This window comes from Cygnus atratus, chromosome 27 (assembly GCF_013377495.2).
Source record: "Cygnus atratus isolate AKBS03 ecotype Queensland, Australia chromosome 27, CAtr_DNAZoo_HiC_assembly, whole genome shotgun sequence".
NCBI classification, from domain to species: domain Eukaryota; kingdom Metazoa; phylum Chordata; class Aves; order Anseriformes; family Anatidae; genus Cygnus; species Cygnus atratus.
The window spans coordinates 335,553-357,915 of NC_066388.1; the positions used below are offsets into that span (position 1 = coordinate 335,553).

At 45.8% G+C, this 22,363-nt stretch overlaps 1 protein-coding gene across 1 annotated transcript in view; it reads left to right on the forward strand.

The window, feature by feature from the left end:
* Positions 1–12,040, forward strand: part of ZMAT4 (zinc finger matrin-type 4) — a 68,881-nt gene extending 56,841 nt beyond the window's left edge. The window contains exons 6-7 of the mRNA XM_035562798.2: positions 4,776–4,872; positions 11,670–12,040. Of these exons, the coding sequence (XP_035418691.1) occupies positions 4,776–4,872; positions 11,670–11,685 (113 nt within the window). The 3' untranslated portion in view covers positions 11,686–12,040. The remainder of the gene's footprint in view (positions 1–4,775; positions 4,873–11,669) is intronic.
* The last annotated feature ends 10,323 nt before the right edge of the window (positions 12,041–22,363 follow it).

Genomic DNA, 22,363 nt, shown 5'->3' on the forward strand with positions numbered 1-22,363 from the left:
GGCTGTAAAACCATTGCTGCTGCATCTCCAGTACATTCAGTAAGGAGAGCATCCAAAAATGTATTTGCAGTGTGATTTTTTGCCATGCCACATCACAACACAAAAAGTTGTAGGTGACTATTTCAATACCTTTGCCCTATAGCTTACTTCCTATTCTCAAGTACTCACCTGAATATTTTTAAAGATGTTTAGCTTTATGTTGGGCCAAATTCCTAGGTGAGAGATGCTCAAGGTGTTTGAACAAAGTGGGGCTGTTTTGTCTAGCTAGGGTCTGATGTTCAAAAAAGATAAATGTGATTTTATGAGAGCCTGTAAGACATAGCTGGGGAATGGTTAGTGTATATCCTATACGGTTAATTATGGTAAGCATAAACTGATCACATTTGATAACGTTGTACATTACTTATTCTAAACGAAGTATTTGAACAATTTCTTTGAAGAAATAATACTGTGGAAATTCAAAGAGACTATTATATGGTACATTAAAACTGTTCTTAAAGAGCTCAGCAGCCCGTGGTAAGAATCCCACAACTCTGGTATTTTAAGCTGAGCCCTTCAATTAAGGTTGAAATGCTCTGTTCAGATCTTCATGGAAGTGAATCAGTGCAAAGCAGAAACCTGACCACAGAGACTCTGAAATTCAGAATTCCCTTTATTTCTAGGAGAACAGGACAGAAATTACTTTAGCATCAATGGTTTACTGTAATGCCAATGTATGTTTAATGTCAGTGGTGTTAATACTGCCTGTGATGCCAAGGGAATTACTAGGATGTTAAAATACAAAAGAGGGGAGGAGAGAAGAAACCACTCTCTTACATTCAGGGTATTAAGGGAGACAACAGAATCGGGGGATTGGAAACACTTAGGCCTGCATTTATATGCTTAATTTATGTCAAGTCTTGCCCTACATAACAGCAATAAGAACACTCAGATTGCCATCTCTCTTTTTCAAGGATATCCAGGAGGGAAACAGGCATTTAATGTACGTTCAGCCGCACTCTGTCTTTTCAGTAAAAACATGTTAGATGAGGCACAGAAGTGACTGTTTCTGTAATTCTGCTTTGAAACCACTGTACTCTTTTCCCAAGGTGAAAGAATAATGGAGTTAAATGATATGTACACAGCAGAGAGAAGAGAGCCTTATCCTTTCCCGGGCACTCTGGCAGTCTGAGTTGTACTGACCCTTTGCGCCTTGTTGCCAAGTTTGCTCCATTTATAGAAACCAGAAATTGCTTGTGTTTTTCTGCCCTTCATTCTGGCACAGCGTGTGGAGCTGGGTGGGCACGGAGCCTGTCCTTGCTGTACGGTCCCTCGGCATGCTGCTGGCACCGCGTGGAGGCTCTCGGCCCAGCCGTCCTCGAGCCCCTGCTGCAGCACCCGCGGGCCTGGCTCCAGACCCCATGGGTCCCACCGGGGCACAGCAGCAGCCAGGGCGCTGTGGGAGTTGGGTGCTGCGAAGGGCAAGGAGATGCTGCTGCTGTTGGATTTCCTAAAAGAGGCTTCTGATCCCTCCTGCAAAAAATAAATGTTGAATCCAGATAGTGGTCTGCCTCTCCTCATTTATGGACAGAGAAATAATAATAATAAATAATAATAAAAGAGAAACAAATTGAATCTGCTATGCCCCAAAGCTCTAGCAGGTGTGGAGAAACTTTCTCGACAGTATTGTGTTCTTATGTGATTGCAAAAGTCATTAATGAATGGTTTGGGTGAAAATCTGCCTAGAAAGGCAAAATCAGAACATTAGTGTGTAAATAATTACTTGATCTGCGATGTGCAAAGCAGGCTAATGTCCTTTCCAGAGGGAGGGAGGAGTGTACCAGGGCACTAGGAATAAATACTTCAGAAGTGGACCAAAATGAGCATCTTTCCAGGAAATACACACTGACGCGAATCAAAAATAATATCGGTCATTTTGACCAGCCACTGGGCAGCAAGCTGTCTTGGGAAAAGGCCTTTTTCCTCTGCCTCTAGTTCTGATTGTTGCCTGTCTGCTATGTTATTATTTTTAGATTTTCAGTTTTTCAGAGAAGGCAAAGTCTTGATTTTGTTGTACTGCTGAGAATTGAGAATGCTCTCAGCCTTAAGTTAAATTATATTTTAATTATCATTAAATTACACTTCAGGGAAGGAAATTGTCAAATGACAAATTGGTTTTTATTTAGTGCAAGACTTTGAGAATAGTTTTTTTTTTATTTCTCTGGACATCACAGGCACCTGTTTTTCTCATGCTTTGCTGTACAGAGATTCCATCCTTAACCCTGAACTTTTTCTTAACTCCGAAATTCCCTGTTCCCTGAGATACAACCAGGACAATTCACTTTATTAAAAGGTCTGAAACAACATGCAGTGGGAAGGATGGTATCAGAAGAAAAGCAATAATAACTCTCCCAGTCTGAGTCCCAGTCGAGAGCAAAAAAAACAACGAACATTGGTAGCAATGTAAAAGCTATTACAATTTTTAAATGAGCAATTTTTATTGTATACATAAATCATCTCCCATCTCTTGCTTTTTTTGCTGTTACACAACAGTTAGACACAGTTTGTATGTAACTTGGGAATATCTCCAAAGAAAGGTGGCTCATCTCTTGTTATCATGCTCTTATTTGCGTTGTGACTGCCCTGATAACCCTGCAGGGTCTCGTGGTCATGTTCTGTGCATGCACACTCTTGAGGTGAATAAATGTCTTGTCTGCAGTGAATGTCTCGGAGCCTTGAGATTTGATCATAGGTAGTAGACGAAGCACAGGCAAATTTTGTTGATTCTTCATCTTGGATGTATTCCAGTGAATGTGCAGAGACTGTTTTTGTGACTTTGCTCATAAATTGTTTTGCAGCTTCTGTCTGAGATGTGCATGAATCTGCTTAGTTGTCTGGGTCTTTTTTGCCCTGCAGTCTGTGCCCAGACACAGAGCAGTGAATTAGCAGAGAAATGCTGCCTACTCTGAGTGCTTTTTCTGTGCACGAAGTTGTGCGTGCTCCTCTTCAAGCTTAAATGTCTTTCCCATGGGGCTAGTTGGCCCAGTGTGGGAATGCAGCTTCCACCCTTTTGTGGCCCCCCCCCGCCTCCATATTCCTGGAGGTGTCCATGTGCTTTGGTTCAGTGCTGCTGACACCAGTTGCCTCCTCTTTGCTGGCAGCAGGTAAAGCTTGCATGCATGTTACTGGTGCACTTCGGTGGAGACCAGCACTCCCCTGTGCTGCCTGCTCTTGCATTAACTTGTATTAGCTCTCTGCAACTTACATTACAATAAAATAAAATGTGAGGTATTTACTTGGAAAATGACTTGTAGCTGTGGCTGTATTAAAAAAAAAAAAAAAGGAAAATGGAGAATAGCAGGCGCAGCTAAGAGATTTGTTGGATGTTAAAAATGAAAAACAAACAAAACCCAGACATGAAACAAATGAAAACAACCCCAAAAGTTCCTAATAACATTTCCACTGTGAGCGCACTGCAATGTTAGTTCAGTGGTGCTCAGCTGGCCAGCAGAAAGTGTAACGCCTTTATGAATAGTTGTTTGCATCCACGGAGGGCTAAAATTAGTAAAGCAAGGGCTGCTCTGTGGTCGGGGTGCAGACAGGTATTGCAGCCAACAGTAAATCTGTCAGGCAAACGAGCTCCTGGCTGCCAGCTTTTGGATGGCCCCCAGGCAACCCGTGCCAGGTTTGCAGCTCAACCTTCAGACACAGGCTGCTGGGTGCCTGGATTTTGGAGATCAGCTGATGTGCTCAGCAAATCCAGCCTCTCATTTCAGTGGATACATGTGAGTTGATCCTTTTGGAAAAAAAAAAAAAAAAGGGAAGAAGAAAGAAGAAAACAAAAGCCCCTAAGTGGTCCAGCCTCTAAATGCAATGATGAGGAATAACACTCTGATCTGTGCATGCTACAAAAGAGCAGAGGAATAAATGAGACCTCAGTACTCATTAGTGTGAGCAAAATTATGCTTTGTGAGAGTCGTGGGAGAGAGGTGCCTGCGATGGTGAGCTGTGGGGACTGCGGTCTCCACAAGGGAGTTGCCTCTGAACCCTGCTTGGTTCTGCTCCCTCTATGCCTTTTACAAATATTCCTTTAGGCTTCCCTAATGCTTGTGTACCCTGGACTGGAAAAGTAAATAGAAAGGTTACTGTAAGGAGAAAGTCTAGGAAACTGGAAATGAAACACAAGATATGAGTGCCTTCTAATTAATTAGATGCTAGCAGAGGGCAAGGGTTAATGCTGGTTTTTTTTTTTTGGTAGTTTTTTTCTTCAGACATCGTCATCCATTTGCACTTTCTAGCTGCCATTTTGATTCAGAACAGTCTGTGGCACAGGCAGGATTGTGCCAGGGACCTGGAATGGAAGGGAAGTCCTCTGCTTGGCAGTGTCTCACTTTCTCTCCTTCAGAGGATGAGGAGGCTCAGCACATTTCCTAAGGCAGATGCCTTTTGCAGTGACAGTGACAGCCCCTGGCCTGTGTTGTGTGGAGCAGAAAGGCGGAGGGAAAGAGGAATAGCAAATTGCAACTGCAAAAGAGGAGGAATAGGTCCTTAGCTGTGGTGACCACCCATGCATTTTCTCTTGGCATTACCACTGTTCTGTTTTCCCCAAATGGTTCTCTGTAGGCAAGATAAGAATTACTTCACTTTCCCCCTTGGTTTTCATGGGTAAGAGCAAATTCTGCCATTTTCTGCAGTATAGAGGTGCTTTTTCTCCCTACACAGCCTTAAGCTTGTCCTCAGACTACTCCAAAATGCTCAGCCGGTGCACAATTAACACTTCTGGCTTTTCTTTGCAGGCCTGAAGCGCAGCTACACGTGCAACATCTGCAACGTCACGCTGAACTCGATAGAGCAGTACCACGCGCACCTGAAGGGCTCCAAGCACCAGACCAAGTGGGTATCTCCGTGCTCCTGGGGCCCTTCTGTCTGTCTGTGTCTACCTAGGTGAACAGGCAAATATATAAAATAATGCTTTATGCTTCTCATCTGAGGCGCTGCCAGTGTTACACGTAGATGTTGGAGGCACCCATGGAGGGGGAACTGCGGGCTGAGCCCAGGGGCAGCCGGGTGCCCCCCCGAGGGCAGAGCAGTCTGCTCGCCATCTCCTGCCCATCGCGGCGTGAGGCCACGGAGGAAGGTTTGCTGTCTCTCCCTGCTGAAATGCTTGATTTGAGCATATCAGAGCGTGTTGGGAACCCAAATATCTGCCCATCCTCACAAAACTGAACAGTGTGTGTTGGTTTGGAATGGACAAAGAACAAAGGAGCAGCAGTGAACCAAGAAGTTAACAACATCTGGTGTGATGCCATACCGAGTCGGGAGCCTCTTTCGTGTGTTAAGCCTCAGGAGAGGCACTGGAAGCAAAATGGGCTCAGGTGTTTCCAACTGAAAATGTTTGTGGTATCATTTAGAGCAATTACATACTACCCAAGTTTCTGAGTATGAGAGGAAATCTGCTCTGTCAATTAGTACAAATTATTAAAATGAAGTGATAGAGATATGTGGTACCAAAGAGTAGATGAATGAACTAATCTCTCTTAATACACTTACATGTGAGCTTTGGGAACCATTTCAGGCTGAAGTACTGAGGGTTGCCCAGATTAGAAGAGGGATATCAAAGGTGTATTAGTTACTGAAATATTACAGGTAGTTTTAAGTGCAGTCTGAATGATGAGGGAGGATGATCAAATCCGGCAGTAAGCACTAATGTCTCATTTTGCTTAAGCTACCAAAGGACAAATGTAGCCCTTCTCCTGCTAATGTTAGACCTTCAAAGATTCCCTGTAATATTCGTGTTATCTCTGCCCTGTTTATTCACAGAGTGTTTGAATGTCTTCCAGATATTATTCTTCCTGGACCTGAGCATGTAGTCATATTCAGGATCCTAATTAGCAGAAGGAACTGATGGCGTCAGATTTTCTAATGAGGTGTTGTTCTGCCTCCCCTTCTTTGCAAAGGATGGATGGAGTGGAGGGAAAGGCAGCTGATGAGCGGCTGTAATTGCTCCGGCAGCACCTCCCAGTCTGGATGGCTTTGCAGAGGAGAGGGCTGAGGCGAGGCAGTCAAGAGGTGGCTGCAGGCTCTGCCACGAGTTCCCTGTGAGACTCTCAGTACTTAATTTCTTGCCTCCCTGTTCTCTTTTGGTACGTCCAACTGATGGCACATCCCCGCTCCAGCAGGTTGAGCATGCAGGGACAGTGCTGATGGGATCAGTGTCAGTACCCGCCGCAACCAATTCCCACTGCAGGAAAATAGAGCTGACAGCTCTTCCTGTTGGATACCTGAAATGAGAGCAGCTGTGATGTGCTGCCGGGGCATGAAGCTGTAATTTATCCCTCCCCTGCCAGTCTTTCTGAGTTTGTATTATTATTGCTGTTGTTGGTGCTGCTCTTATTGCAAAGGAAAAAGGAGTTCATTTCAAATCAGAGCAGCCTCATGGATAGGAGATAGGATTGTGCAGAAGAGATGTGCCACTTTTTGTTTTCAGCATGGGTGGGTGCTGCTCATTCTCTGTTTTATACCCACACCTTCTCCTTTTGTTTTTCAGTCACCTGCAATTAGTCACAAGAGTGACTCTTCCAGACCAGAAACACCGGGGCACTGGGTGAGCAATAGGAAAGCACCAGAGTATGATGTACTGAACATCCCAGGACAGAGAGGACTGGGTTTGGCATCTGGGGGCTCCTGGTGCCTCCGCCCGCCTCACTTGGACGGCAGCAAGCCACATGACAGTGTGCAACTGCAGGGCCAAGGCGCAGTGGGACTCTCAGATGTTCCCTGAGCTTTCCGGAGCTCTGAAATAACATGAATTATTGATAGGAGGGCCCATTCCTCTTTCATCTCCATGAGGATCAAGTCAGCCTGTGCAGGGATCACCAGAGTGGCTCAAAGGCCTGCAGGACTGTTAAGGACCTCCTTCTTTTACAGATTAATAGTTTTATCAGTCTTTCTAAATTTAGTTTCTTACCATTCACTGGTAATGATTCAAATCTTGTCCCAAGGGATTTTCATAGGCATTCAGTACAAGAGGAAACAAAGTAATAAATTCACACAAAAGTGTGTTACAAATGTAATAATGAAATGCCAATTAGAGACATTCGTCTGACCAATTTCTATGGGAAATCGCTCTGATTATTTTATTTCCTCTATCCATTGTTCATTCTTATACAATTTTCTTTGAGCCTAAGTATCTGAGTACTGCACAGCTCTCTCCAGCTCCTATAGGAAAGCACAGAAGCATGGGAGACAATAGATCGACAGCTTGGGTTTGTGCAAAACAAAAACTCTTCCCACCCTGTAATTAGCGTGTAACCAGATTTTGCTCTCCTTGTTTAGAGGCGTTTTTGTAGCTTCATTGTCCTCTATATGGGACTGAGGAAATAAGTTACCGTAATCTTTTATCCCAAACCAGCACAGCCCCCCCTCCAGTTTAAGGGGTCTTTAAGAGCCATCTGTGCTGCTAAAGCAGCCAGACCAGGGGTGCAGCCCTGCGATGAGCCTGGGGCATCTCATGGCCCTGGTTCTTCTGTTTGCTGCATGCACAGAGCACGTACACAGTGCTCATGCAGGGCCGGCTCTGCGGGTTATGGTAACAGCATGCAGTGAAAGAATTCAGAAAGGTAAAGCAGTTCTTACAGGTTGTGTTCCTGACTCCAGAAGACATCTATAGTGCAGACAAAGATGAAGAAATCTTCATTTCTAGTGCTATAAATGAATACGTTCTGAAAAGGGATTCTCCATTGTATCTTGGCCAATGTGCAAGTGACAAAGGGGGCACCAGCCCTCTGCTGAGCCTTGCTTCCAATGCAAAGGGAGAGTGGAGCTGCACAAGCCTGGTAGATTTTGGCAGGGCTGCCTGTGTTTGTTTACACTATGCTTTCTGCAAATGATTACCTCTTCCATGCATGGAAAGCTCATTTTGAAATCCAGATGTGGCTCTTCTGCACTCATTTATACTGCCTTGTCCATGAGCTTGGACCTTGTGGGTGCAGGGGAAGCAAATTGCTCTGCACGTGTGTGCAAAGTAAGGAAGCCACGTGCCTTGTCGAGTTTCTTGCCCACTGGTTTTTGCTATTCTCATTATTGTGGGTTAGTGTCAAGACTGTCCTCTTCCTTATAACCCAGATTGAAGCTAGTGCATTGCAGTTGCCAAGGCAACAAAACATTTTACGTAGTTGTCATACTTAATATAATAAAAAAGGGGTTGTAAAGGAGAGGGATTTAGCTTTGGGACAGGTTAACAGGGAAGGTGATTGCAAGTTGGAAGCTGGTAGCACCCAACATATACCAGGCAGTAGAGTTTTCTGAAAAGCTGCTTTGGCAGAGAAGAACTTTTATGAGGACCAACTCAAGTAGTGGATATTTATTATAGCTCTTGAGGGCTCTCCAGAGGGCACCATACATCCAAGGCATTGCTGGAGTTGCTTTAAATAACCCACTGTACGGCAGCCCCTGGATGACTGCGCAGCAGGCCGTGCCGTTTGCACCTTCCCTTGTGTCTCAGCACAGGTGCTGCTGGTGCCGGAGCCCCGTCAGTGGGGCAGGAGGTCAGAGGCTGCTTCGCCCACGGCTGACCTGCTCTTCCTTCGGCGGGGTCTGATGGGGAGAGCTTAGCTGGCTATACAGGAATGTTGGGGCTTCATCTGAATGCTTCCTGCTGAATTTATTTGCATGACCAAAATGGAGGAAATGTGGGGGAGAAAAATAGCTGAAAGTGTCTTGGCTGGTATTTTGATGTTGAATAAAAGCAGCAGAAGGAGGTAGCTAGTATTGAGCTAGTCCTTATCCCACTGGCCAATCAATTTGCAAAGCAAGGTAATGTCTACTAGCTCCACTTTTTTCTCCAGGGCGCAGATACTTTAAGTTGTATATGTGAAAATGAAGCAAAAATGCATCCTTTTTATTAATATCATATAATAAAGTGAGGAATTTGGAGCCAGAGCCAGATACAGAAGAATATTTCTTTTAAGCCATCATAAATCTGGCATCCTGTCTGTTTACGTCAGGGGTCAGGCAGTGCTCATCATCGCTCTGACAGGAGTTGTGCGCTCACACAGAGCAGCTGAGCAGGAGCTGCAGGTTACTGGCGTGTAGCGGCAGAGCTGCGGGCTGGGTGCTGATGTGCGCCGGGGAATGCGAGCACATGCTGCACAGAAGCGGGGTTTGAAATGTGGCTGGACTCTGGAACATCTGCAGTGGGAAGGAGAGCTAAACCTTTAATTAGGGATTTATGAACTGTACAGTGATGATTGAGTCATTGTTTGACTTGCTTTCCAGAAACAGATGTGCCATTTTTTTTAAATCCCCCTTCTCCCTTCCTTCCCCCCCAAAACGAGCAGAAAACAGCAGAAGGACGAGCGCAGCGTGAGGTGCTGGGCTGCAAGCGCCTGTCTCAGCTGGACCGCGGTCAGCACCAGCGGCTCGGTTTCTATGGGGACCGATGGCAACCGAAAAATGCGGCTTGTGAGGAGCCGTGCGAATGAGGTCACGTTATCTCTCAAACATTGGAAGAAAATCACATGCTGGCCTTGCTCCTTGCTGCTTACAATAGGAAAGACACAAAACTCTTCGCTCTTTTGTGGTTTATGTAAGCTGCAAAGATCTGCTAAAAGTCCTTTTCAACAAATAAGGGAGAATTGGAGTCCTAGTGGTTGTGAAAGGAGAGAGGCGATATTCAAGTTCTGGGGTCAAAGAAATGCTAGCGCAGAATGTCAGCTTGCGGCCCTGTGAAAAGCACTTCCCCCCTTTTATCTGTGTGCACGGGCGGGGGAACTGGGGAGGGCGCGCCGTGCTCCTCGGGGCCGGGCTGGAAGCCTTCCCTCGGGCGAGGGGGGCGCGGGGGTCCCGTGGCTGCGGAGCAGAGCCCGGCCCCGCGCTGGTGTCCGAGCTGGTCCCGCGGCCTCGCGCCCCGGTAGGGTGTGGGGCAGCGGGAGCCGTGTGCTGCCCCCCGTCCGCTGGCTGGCTGCGGGGAGCTGAGCGGGGCCCCGGCGATTCGGAGCCTGGCTGCGCCGGGATGGTGATTCCGGCATCTGTAGAGGGGTTTGATCCGCTCGCCTTCATTTTGTCTCTTTGATCAGGCAGACCTCTCTGCCGCATCTAGAATTTGCAAATGTATTCTGGTTTTCTATAACCGCTCATTTACACGTTCATAGATGCTAATGTACATCTAGGTTTCCCCTTCGAACTCCTGCTTTCTGGTTAATTTTAAGATTTGTGCAGCGACGGGACCTGATCCTGCAGCCGCCATCGGGGTAGGATCGATTCAGTAGGAATCTAACCGTACTGAAGGAGTGCAGTGTTTGCTCAGAACGAATGTTGGAGGGTTGAGAATGGCCATGTTTACTTTGAGGTGTGCTCTGAAGATCTTTCCTCACAGCCCGTCCCACAGTCGTTGGATTGTAAAGCCCAGATGATTAATGGCCTGCTGAGGAGCAAATGACAGCAGGCTTAGTGCCTGCGAGTATTTTTTTTCCTGATTCAGAACACAGATGTCTAATTGGAATAGGGTATTTATTAACATAAACTGCTTGGCTATTCAGAAATCGGAGCTAATCAAAACATTGTAAATATCATGCCTGGACAAATGTCACTCTTCACTGTGATTGCATTTCCATATTTTTTCCAATCTATTTAAGAAAGTGTAAACAAATATTTACAGCCTGTTGTGGCTGACAAGTTCCTCACTGTGGTGTCTGATGTGGCAAGCGTGCATGTAGAAGCAGCTCAGTGATGTCCTGTCTCACCAGGCTGGGATAACATTTCCAATAAATTTCAGGAATTTCAGAAAATTATATTAAATATGTGAGTTGTATCATGTGCTTCACAACAAAGTAGAATGATTTTTTTCTTACCTTGATGACTGCAACTTTTATTGGTAGCAGTACCATTTTCCATGTGCTTTCTGTAATGTATAGTGGCTGCTGCCTAAAATATAAAGAATCCTTTGGAGTGATAATAACTCCAGAAGATGAATAGTTATAAAAGGTGGATGGAATTGAAAGGCATTTTAATTTGTCATTATTTCAGTGATTCTGGAGAGCAGCTGAATAATTACACTGCCTATAAAGAGCAAGTGTGTAATACTTTCTCTCATTACAGGATTAAATTGTCTCCCTTTCCTTTAAAGTAAGTGAAAATAAAGATCTCTCTGATATCTGCTGTTTTGATCGTAATTTGAAAGCCACAGAATGGCTGGTGCAACTTTATTTCATGCTGTCAGCTGTACAGATTAATTATTTTCATGTAAAGCATTAGCAGCCTGATTTCTCAAAGTGTAAATCTGGCCTCACCCGTGGCTACTGAATGAGGAACTCCTCGTTGGCCGAGAATGTGCCAGCTCTTAAACAAGGCAAGTCTCGCAGGCGCTGTTGGTCTCTTAAATTGAGGATTCAAAGAAAGTGCCCTTTTTTCAAGTTGTTACAGCACTTTTCTTTCATAAAATCCATGCTTATGCTCTGTGCTTAAAATTTCAAATGTTTTAGGCAGAAAAAGTGTGCTCATATTTTTTTTAGAACTGAGATTTCCTCATCTCTCACATTAAAAGAGCTGAGGTGGTGGCATGGGGCAGGGTCTGGTCTGCTGGGGAGGGGCAGCGAGAGGCTCCTGTGGAGCTCAAGTGAGGGGCATGGAGACTTAGCCCCAAGCCAGAAATAACAAGGGTGAGAGTGACTTCTGCTCCGTTTGTCTTGCAGCCTGAAGAACCAGTAGTAGTTCATCAGTCAAAACAAGGAAAAGCACTGAGACTTCTTCTGCGGGGAGGAACTGCGTAGCGAGGAGAGGATACTTTTCTTGGACAATGATCCTGTGGGGATTCGGTAATTAACATGTAACTAACCTTCGCTTTGGACAAATACATGGATTTTTTTTTAATTTTGTGGTGAGTTAAAATATTTCAATGGATTTTTTTACCCTTTCAAGATAATATTTATTCAGCACAGAGTCTAGAGTATGATAACTATCCTGTAAATACAACACCTAATCATCACTCATCGTCAGAGACAGTGGAAAGAAAATATTTTACTTTTTCATATTTATTCATAGATTTCTTCTGAGAGTATAAAATTATTCTATTACATGATCCATGGTAGTGATGTAATCAGTCTTCAACCAGAAATAAACATGCTTTCTTCACCTTCTCCAGCATGGTTTGTGTCAACGCATAGACAGCCAAAAATGAATCGCAGGGATTGTGTAACGGATGAATGTTTTCCTTTCCTCTTTGTCTTCAGAGAAACAAATGGTTCACTGAACAAAGAAAACTAAAATGAAAGAGTAGGGTCCTTTTCCTCATGGTAGGATTCCTAAAGGCTAGACGGAAGCCATCCGCTTTATCGACTTTGAATGCGCAGCTAAAGCCTGGCGCACATGGCACAGCCCCTGCTGCACGCGCTTTGCCCGCCGCACCTGCGGGGAGGCAGCGGGGCACGAGGCCGGCGTGGAGGCTGCGTTCAGGACACGGAGGCCGACCTGCGCCTGTCCCCGGAGCTGCCCTCGCCGCACGGGAGCTGGGGCTGCGCCAGGGCGAGCGCAGCAGTGCGGTGAGCTTTGCGCTAAGGCAGGAATCAGCCTTAGGAGCTGCACGCCTTGCAGACCCTTCAGGAATGCCTCCCGGTGCCGGCTGCTCAGGAAAGCCCTCCAGGCCAGGCTCTGCTCCGCTGTGCGCAGGACCCTGGTCCGAGTGCTGCGCAGCCAGCACCCCGCGGCAGGGACTGGCTCCTTGCTAACAGGGAGGAAAAAGCCTCAGAAGACTTGAAGGGAAAAAGTCAACAGCCTTGAATGTCCAAGAGGAACGCTGTGCAGATCCCAACTAGGTCCCAGTCTGCAGCACTTTGGTGCTCGTTGGTGAGGAGAGTGTGAATTCCTCCCTGGCTTTGGGGTGAGCTGATATGGAAGTAACTGTATCCACTGGAAATAAGGGAGCTCGCAATGATTTTAGGTTTTCTACTGCAGTCAGCAGGAGGAGACTGGATTTCTTACCTAGCCCATTGCAATGCAAAGAACTGTAAGAAACAAGATCAAATTTCAAGTAGGTCCTACAAGGAATGCAAAACAAACCTTGCTGTGGCCTGTGTTACACCTACTTGGTTAGTGCACTTTGCATGCAGCAAACCTATCTTGTGAATGCCGATAGAGATTAAGCACCACCTCTTTAAAGAGCAGTCTGGTTGGTTTATATGTGTAGTAGCACAATTCTTCTGAGACTGGCCATTTCCCTGCTTCTGCATCTCTGAAATAACAGGCTTTGACATTTCCTTTTTGGGCACACTCACCTAGAGGCTGTCTTGTGTCTGGAAGTGAGCAGTGATGTCTATGGATCCATCAGTTCATTTAACAGAATTCCAGCATCTCATGGAAGAGCACTGACCCTCCGCTGCTGGTTCTGCATCAGGCAACTTCTAATTTAATCCACAGCTCACCACAGTGGCCTGCAGGTTTGTGAATTTTCTGGCAAGTGAACAAATCATCCATAGGTGATTAATCTGTGTCCTCCATCTGCTTCTCTGCACATTAATAAACCAAAGCGAAGAAAAAGTGTATTGCTCTGCATTTTTGTGTTGAGCAGTGCTGTTTGTTTCAGATGAGAGACAGTTGGGCACGTCACTTGGAAACCTGCAGTTATGATGCAAATGTCATTGGCCTGTTTACAGTATTATTACTATTGTTGTATGTTTGTAATATGGTCGCCTGTAAGTTAGCGAGCTCGGTAGCAGAGGATGCTGTAGGCACTGCTTGTCGCCTTAATTTTGGTCTCTGAGTGAAGCAACACCCAAAGGGATTGTACAGCAGAGCAGATCTGAGTGGCTGATGTGCAAGTAAAATCAAGGCAACTTCCTTGTAAACTTATGCTCAACCATATTTGTGGCAAATGCAATATTTAAAGTCATTAAGTCACAAGGCAGCACATGCTAAGAAGTAATTGTCCTGAAACCAGCGCTAGTACCTGTAGGACTGTGTAGCTACAAACAACTCTAGGTGTAATTGAGCCTGTGGGATGAAGCAAGAGCAGACTTCTCATGGAGGGGACCTTGTGGTGCCGCAGGAACAAGAAATAGTCTCACTGCTGCTGACGAGGTTCTGTTCTTCGTGCCTCTCCCCACCCTGGGAAGAAGATCCTCTGCTGTGGCCTGCTGATCTGCACTGCTGCAGCCAGCTGCAGGGCGTTTCTGCTGCAGCCCTGTGACAGCCGCTGCAGGAAGCAGAGCCAGGGAAAGCTGCTCTGCTTTCCTTTCTTATGATTATGCTGTGCATCTGGCTTTTTAATTACTGTCTCATCTGGGACTCTGAAATCCCTCACTACCTCGCTACCAGGGTAACCTTTTAATGAAAACAAACCTATTTTTGCTGGTGAAAATGATTCTTATACCTTGAAAAGGTGATTAAAAGCCCAAACTCAACAGATTTATTTTGAAAAGACTCTTTGCAAATCTCTGGGAGAGAAGAAAAATAATTCTAAATCAGGAAGGAAATCAATAGTAGATGTTGCTCCACAGAAGCCCATGTTATTTTGCCTGTCATCAATGAAGACTAAAGAGACCCCTACTAGTCTAAGAAGAAAAGAGACTTTTTTGACTTTGCATTGTGTTTTTGTTTGTTTGTTTGTTTATTTTTCCGTATGAAATCCATTTGCAAATATACTTAATGTTCAGTGCTTTATTTTCATTTGGCATTAAATCAGAGGACATGCTATGTGTGTATGACAGCTGGGCTAACTGACTTGAAAGAATGGAGTGATCCATTGATTATCTTCATAGCTGATTAACACAAAATTCATGCAGAATTTTAAATTTTGCCTAAATGTCTTTATCTGTTTTGAAAATCTTTCCTGTTATGTTTTGTTTGTGCTTAGTTTAGTTTAGCCTGAGTGGCTTTGTGAAAGATGTAGAGAAGCACCAGTCTTACTTGAAATTAGCGTTTAATGCTTGTTAAGCTTTCTCCCTGCTCAGCACGTGGAGAGCAGCAGCAGGTGGTGGCTTCGATCACGTCACCCATGAGAACAGTGGGCACAGGCTCAGCTCTTGGCTCCTCAGCCCTTAGGAGTCAGGGGAGTGCCGAGGAGGTGCTGAGGTTTTCTGCAAATAAGTGCACAGGATGCTGTTACATGCTTGAAGAATATCTTCTGCTTACAAAAGGGACAACTGAAGTAAGTTACAAATTCTTCCAGTTTACAGTCTGTCTGATGTGATTTTTTCCCTTCACTTCTTTGGATATAGTAGTCAGGAGAATGTCTAGTGGAAGAAAATGATTGTGTTACTGAGGGGGAGAGTGAGGACCCACGGAGTTCATCACAAAAACTTGTCCCTTCAGTGCTCTCACCTCTTCACTGACTCCTGCTGATTTCATGTTGTATGTTTAAAACGTATTACAAGCGGGGTTATTTGTGTGCCTGTATTTGCATATACCCGTGTATGTAATACTTGCATTGTTTTTGTGCGTGCTGCATTGCAGTTGTGTTGAGAGGTTCCCACACCTACAGCTTTCTCCTGTTAGAAAGCTCGTGGCGTGCAGGGAGGTGCCTGCACATCTGAGATGTCCCCTGCGCTGTGCCACTGCTCCGCACTCTGCAGCATACCATGCTCCTCCAGCCAGCAGCATCTCACTTCCTCTTCCTCACCTGGGGATCCAAGCACAGCACAAGAACCGAGGAACAAAGCACGAGGGACCTTTGCTCATCCTGGGGACTGCCTGGAGCTCTGCTCGCTGTGAAGCCAGCCCCTGGGGATGACCCGTGCATTTCTGCCTTCGGTCATACAAAGGGGAGGGTCAGATGCACTGCAGAATCTAATTGTTTACTCTCTGGGGACAGTAAAAAGTACTAAAGAAGCTCTCTATGATTAATTTGTGCACTTGCATCAATGCCTTTCATGTGTGGAGGAGAATGGGTTGTTCACAGACGAGTAAGCATCTCCTTAGGTTTCATAGCTATGGGGCTGTTTCATTTCTTGTGTTCTGCGCGATAATATAAGATGGTGTTTCTGAAGCTAAGCTGCCTCTTTACAGAGAGACTGATGTACAGAAATTGGGCACATCATTCAGGCATGTGCAGCCTGACTCGTTTGAGCCTCCTTCCCCCCAGATTCTTCCTGCAACATGTGCTCCTTCCTCCAGGTTGCACTTAGGCTGCTGCAGAGGCAATTTTGCCAGGAGAAAAAAGAATCCTCTAACTTGTGTGCTCAGGTAATCACTACAAGCTAATTGCAGCAAATTAATTACAGCACAAACACAATTGCTTTCCCTAGGCATGTGTATAGACAGCTCTGCTTCTTCTGCAGTGAGCTGGGTTGAACTCGGACCCTACAGCCAGCACACAAATCCTTTTCCCCTGCTGTCCTGCCCGGCCTGGAGTTGGTGGCTTGCCTGGTCTTAGAGAATGACCAAAGGTGTAAGACCTGTATCTAATTTATAAAAGCAACATTTTATGCCACTCTGGCAGCTTTGTGATAGATGGTTTGTCCTGAGACACTGCAAAGGTGGTGCAAAGATAGGTGGGAGCGCAGGAGGAGAGGCACTGAAGACTGCAATGCCAAGTCCCACGCCACCACATCCCAGCGAGCAAGAGGCATGCGAGGTGAGCGCGAGACACCCTGTCACCCCCTCTGCTGCCCTGCTTCAGACCAGGGTAACCAGGGCAGCACAATATTTGCTTCTGTTGCCAGCGTTGTCCTGGTCCAGTCAATCAGGCTTTGGTCCCTAAATCCTTTTAATCTCTTGCTTTTCCTAAGTTCATTAGGCCTTCAAAGCAAGGCATAAAAAGACAAATCTCCTAGTGGGAAGTCAGTGATCCCTACAGAAATGCCTCCAGATTGCACGCTTCTCTCTGATGTTGAGACTAGTATACCATCCCAGGCTTAAATGCTGTGTGCAGATATGTTTGAGGGCTTTGAAAATGGATACAGTGAACCCTTGCATCCCTGAAGGTTAGTTTAAATTGAAGGGTGAAGACACTTGCTTATAATTTCTTTGTTAAAACAACACAGGCTGCATTTTTCATGCAGCATGTCTATACGTTACAAAAGTTAATTTTGTTCTGATCAGTTTCCCAGCTTAAAATTCTGTGCAAGACAGTCTGTAAGGAAAGTACATCTCAATAATTGTCAGTCTGGTTGTGTCTTGCCACACACACATTTCTAAGGAGCCTGTGCTAACTGGAGCACTGCAGGCACTGGGTGGCAGCTGGAAGTGTGATTTTAAACACCAGAACTGTAGTCTTGTAGATGTGTTCCATTCAAGTTTTGTAGCACGTACTAATACACTTCTTCAGGCTCTGATGCAAGACTGCAGGTTATGTTTCACAAGGCAAGACGCTACCTTTCTGTAGTGTTTTATGCGCAGACATATTACAGCACAAATAATACATGTTTCTTAACTGGCTTCCTGTGCTAAGGCAATAAAGCTCTATGGCAACTGTGTAAAGTGACTCTGCCCTGAGACACTTCACTTAATACAAAGAAATTAATCATGGGAGAAGAATACTCCTGGTATGTAAGTGGTACTTTCTTTGTTAAGTTCCTCTTGCATCAACTTAATTAGCAAGTCCTAACCTTTAAAACCACCTTCCATAATCTTCAAATTATGTATGCAAAAGTATGCATTCCTCCTCCTGGCTATGCTAGCAGCTTGCCACACTTCTCTGGATTTCTCTGAGTTTCTGCAGCGTCTGGCCAGCTAGAAGTCCTCTCCCATCAGCGAGAAGTGATTGGGAACCTCCGCCGCTGTTGTAGTGTGAGACGGGGAGGACCCAATTTGGTTGTTCGATATTCATAACATAAAGAAAGAGAGAGCAAGTAGCCATTGACTTTCCAATGTGTTCCCCACTTATATTACTGCACTGAGCTTGATTTCAAGACTCGAGAATAAATTTTCTAGTCTAATTTCTATTTTCAGTGTCAGAATAGGAATGATGGAGCTATTCCTATTGACCTAGTGATGTTTATCTTTGCTATGTATGTTCTGGCTTTCAAGTGCTGGGCCAGGAGGCAGCTGCAGAACTCTTCAGGACTGAGCAATGTATTACACTTTTATATCTCTTTCTTACGTATTACTTGTACCCTAAGTCACAGGAGAGCTAAAGCAAACTATAAAATTCCTTCTCTATATCATTTCCTCATTTTCCCAGCACCTTTGTGCATGTCATAATCCTGCCAGTACTACTCAAAATCATCTCTGAGTGCAGCTGGCTCATACCCTTGCCAGGACCTCATTTCACAGCCTTTAACAGAGGGGTTGCAGGCTGTGGTTTTGCTAAAGGCACGGGGCCGAACATGAGCAGCTGAGGCTAAACAGTTGCCTTGGATGTCTCTCCGTGCCAGAGGGCCACCAAATGCGCCAGAGTCCTTCATCGCCCCGGCCAGCCTCTCCTGGCTCCCCTCCCACACCCACAGCCCGCTGGTCCTGGAGCTGACCCCCACCTAGTCCTGGCTCCGGCTGGCTCCTGGGGGGCTGCGAGAGCCGGGCTGCTCCCAGGGCAGACGGGGTGGGAGCCACACTGAAGTGGTGCGGCAGTGGTGATGGTAACAGCTTGCTTGCCTCAATGGCACGAGCTGGATTTGCCGTGCCAGGGCTTGAAAGAGAACAGTTTAAGCAGCATCCCCTTCGTGGCCCACTGCTTGCTAATCAAGCCTCATGGTGTTCTCATAGATCTTTGACAATAGCCTTTGTCTAATATGTTTTTAATCAGTGTGTGCATTTCAATTTGCATATTAATAGCAAGGAGATGTTATTATATGCTGCTGTTGATGAGATGGTTGTCATGCTTAGCCTTCCAGTCTGAGGAAAGAAAGAAGCTGTGTCTATTGTACAAAAGATGAAATTGCACACTTTTTAGGATCTACTATTCTCTGCCTCTATCTTTATCTATATCTGCTTTTATTTTTTTTTCTTAATAGCTCACATGGGATCTCTCTCTCTCTCTCTCTCTCTTTCTCTCTCAACAAGCATAATTTAATAGGATTTTGTGTCTGTTGTGACAGGTCCAAGCTAACCTAAATATCACATTTTTCTGGACATTTTTGACTTGTGAAATGGCAAAAGCTTGACCCAGTCTAGGAGCCTGTTTATTGCAGATGACCACAGCAGAATATTTAAATGAATGCCAGCAATGAACAATGGCACTGCTCATTCTCTGGGTTTCTGCATTTCACAGCTACTATAGGTGTAGGCTTCGAGCAGATGCCAGTTGCCTGGATGTGGTCTCAGAGCCACTGCTCACCCTCACCCACTGCAGACGCTGGAGCAGAACAGAGCTGGAGCCGTGCGCCGCTGCTCCCTAGCAGAGGTGCCGGGAGGAGCAAGATGAGTGGGGGCTCGAGGAACGGCGAAGAACAAGCCCTGAGTGCCAGTTCCTCATGCTGACTCTTTTCCAACTTCACAACACCGCAGGATAAGCAATGCTTTTGTCCCAGGTTCTCAGACTGATGAGGAGGTGAATGTTCTGAAGTGTGGCTAGGTGACTTAGGAGCCGAACTCCATCTGCTTGCAGTTTGCATCCCCTGCTGTCAGCATTTAATCCCAAATCATCCCCAAGGCTTCTCTCCAGATCCTGGCACTAGGAGAGTGTTTATCTTGTTTTCTTTCTGCTTTTTCTATCCCCTTTCTCTCCCCTGCTGTGTCAGATGCACAGACCTCTCTCTGGCACAGCACAGACACAGGCTCTCTGCGGCTTTCAGATTTGGGAGGTGATTTTGTGTGTGCTGGTTTTGCTCTTCACCTTCCTTCCCTTGTGGCTCAGCAAGAAAATGGCCTGAAGGCAAAAAGCCAAGAGTGAAAGGAGAGAGATGAAAAGAGAAACTAAAGAAACTGGAAACAGAAGAAAAAAATCTTGAGGAAAAAACACATCCCCCTCCCAGCCTGACGCCTCTAATTGCTGTCGTAGCTCCCTGGCAGAGAAGTGGGGTGGAGGAAAAGCAAACCTTTTTGGCCAGTGTGGGCTGGATGCCAGGAGCTCCTGCTGGTTACTGCTGGGGGGAGAGTAGCAGCTTTAAGCCCAGTCCAGTTTTAGCATCACTAAATTTTAAACATGCTCTCCTAATCTGAGATCAAAGCACACAGTCAGCAAAGGGCATCTGGAGGGAGAACAAAGCTGTATTTTTCGTCCTTTCTCCTCTGCCAACAAAGCTGCCCTTGCTGAGGAGTGCCCAGCAAGGGGGTGCTGGAGCTCAGCGCTGCGCTCCTGCAGCTGGAAACGGGTCCCTGCCCTCCCATGCCTGGCCCTGGAAGGAGTAGCCAGAAGAAGGCAGGGAAAGCCTCTGCCAGCCTCAGGAGCATCCCCATTTGCACTGCAAAATGACAGCAGCAGGTGCATGACTGAATAGTGGAATAGGCACTATTCATGTAAACGCTGCATAAATATTGAGTGACAATATTTTGAAAGAGAAACCTCTCAGTGATCTGTGAGCAGGGAGGCAGTGCAGAATTAGGTGTTTTCAATCACACCAGCTCTGCAAGAAAAGGAACCCGGCTGCTGATCTGAAATCAGCCTGCAGTTTCTGCAGCCACCCACTGCAGGCTGTACAGGACAAAAGGAGCAATATGAGGTAGGAAAAAAACCCCTGTGAGCATTTGCTGTAGAGAAAGTGGCTGGAGTAATAAGACCAAGCAAAGGCGTGGGATGGATGTTTCACTCCAAAGCTTCAATCCATTTATATAATCATAGTTGTTATCATAGTAAATGTAAATAACTGAATGAGTTCAAATATAGTATTTGATAACACTGACTCTTTGTGAGTACACACTGAATTCTTGTAGAAAGCCTTTATTTCATCAGACAGTCTAACAATATTTTAAACAGTCCTTTAGGCATTTAGTTAGGACCATATTCTGTGATTTTTCTTGCTCTCTGAAGCATAAAGCCTCTTACAAGTTCATGTTTTAAGTGATTGCTTGAATCAAAATATGTGGCAGTTTGGCAGCTTGCCTTTTACTGCATTGCTATAGCCTGCAATAATAGCAATAATGGTATGATGAAAATACAAAAAAAGCTGTTTTGCACCTTGTCAGCCAAAGGCAACAAATATCCAGGATAACCTTACTTTATTTTCTATTGGATGTGGTGGCCCTGAACCCTCAGTGGCATCCAAGACAGGCGTCAGAGCCACAGTCTGTCCCACCACACTAAGGAAGCATCCTTTTTAATTAGCACTGCTGGCAGGCTCCTGTCCTTGAGGCAGAGCTGAGCACAGTGTCCTTCCTCATGGGTGTTCATCGTGGGTCTGGATCTCACAGGGGCTTTGCTCTCTGCACAGATTTCCACTCTATGCCTCGATGAGTGCTGGATCCCCACGAGCCAGGGCCAGTGCGATAGGGCAGAGCACGACAGACCCCACCACGTCTGGCAGGTGCTGGGGCAGGTGCTGTTCCTTTTGCTAAAGCAAAATCCCCATCCCTCAGTGGCCTTGAGGTGCTTTGCAGGTGGGCTGTGGCGGAAAAGTGCTGCTCTGTGAGGTGAGGTCAGCACCCTGGGGCTGGAAGGGGGTTTTCAAAGGCCTGGAGACAACCGGTATTCAGAAATAGATCAGAACAAGCACTTCCATCCAGAAAGGAAGAGCTAGTAAAAAGGTGGTTCAAAATAGAATCTTCTGTGATGTCCCACTCACACATATTTTTAATGAGACTAGTGCTGGTCTTAACAGGCAAATGACCTAAATTCAGCCACAGCTCTGTACTATTGATTCAATAGCTTCTCTTAATGAGGAAATGATTATCTTCATTGGGAAATATGGAATGCTGCAGGTGCACGGTGTTAAATAATGAACAAGCAACCTGGCTAGTGCCAGGAATGTGATGGTGCCTTGCTGGGGATGAGGGACCCTCGGATGGACCCTCTGCAAGGATGGCCTTGCAGAACACGAAGAGGTGCTCGTGCTACTGGCCATTTTTATTCAGGTTGCCAGGCAGGGGCTCTTGATTTGTAAGGTGGCGCTGTACTTTCTTCCTTGACCCTGCCCCTGAAAGCAGTTTGAGGCACAGACTGCACAGGTCTATGCCTTCAACTGCTTCCGCAGGCTTAAGCAGTGTGCACCGTTGGAAGGTCTGGCCTGAGCCCAGCTTAGAACACACTTCTCTAAATCACCACGAGTCCTGTCACAACCGCTTCCCCTCACCCTGATATGAGTCACTTCCAAATACACCTTTAGTTCATTAATGCAGTGATGCATTAAAATGAATCTCAGTAAAATGACAATGCTGATGACAACAATTCCCACCTTCCACCCATCCTCTGCCCCAAATCCTCAGCTTAATTTTTGCCTTGAATCAGGCAGATGGAAACACCAATATTATGCAAAATTGTGTCCAGATCTTGAGGGGAGCTGGGCACAGCCAAACAACTTCTGCACCCTGAGACCATGGGCTCCTGCAGGGGGAGGCCACCTAGAAGAGATGAGCTGCGTTA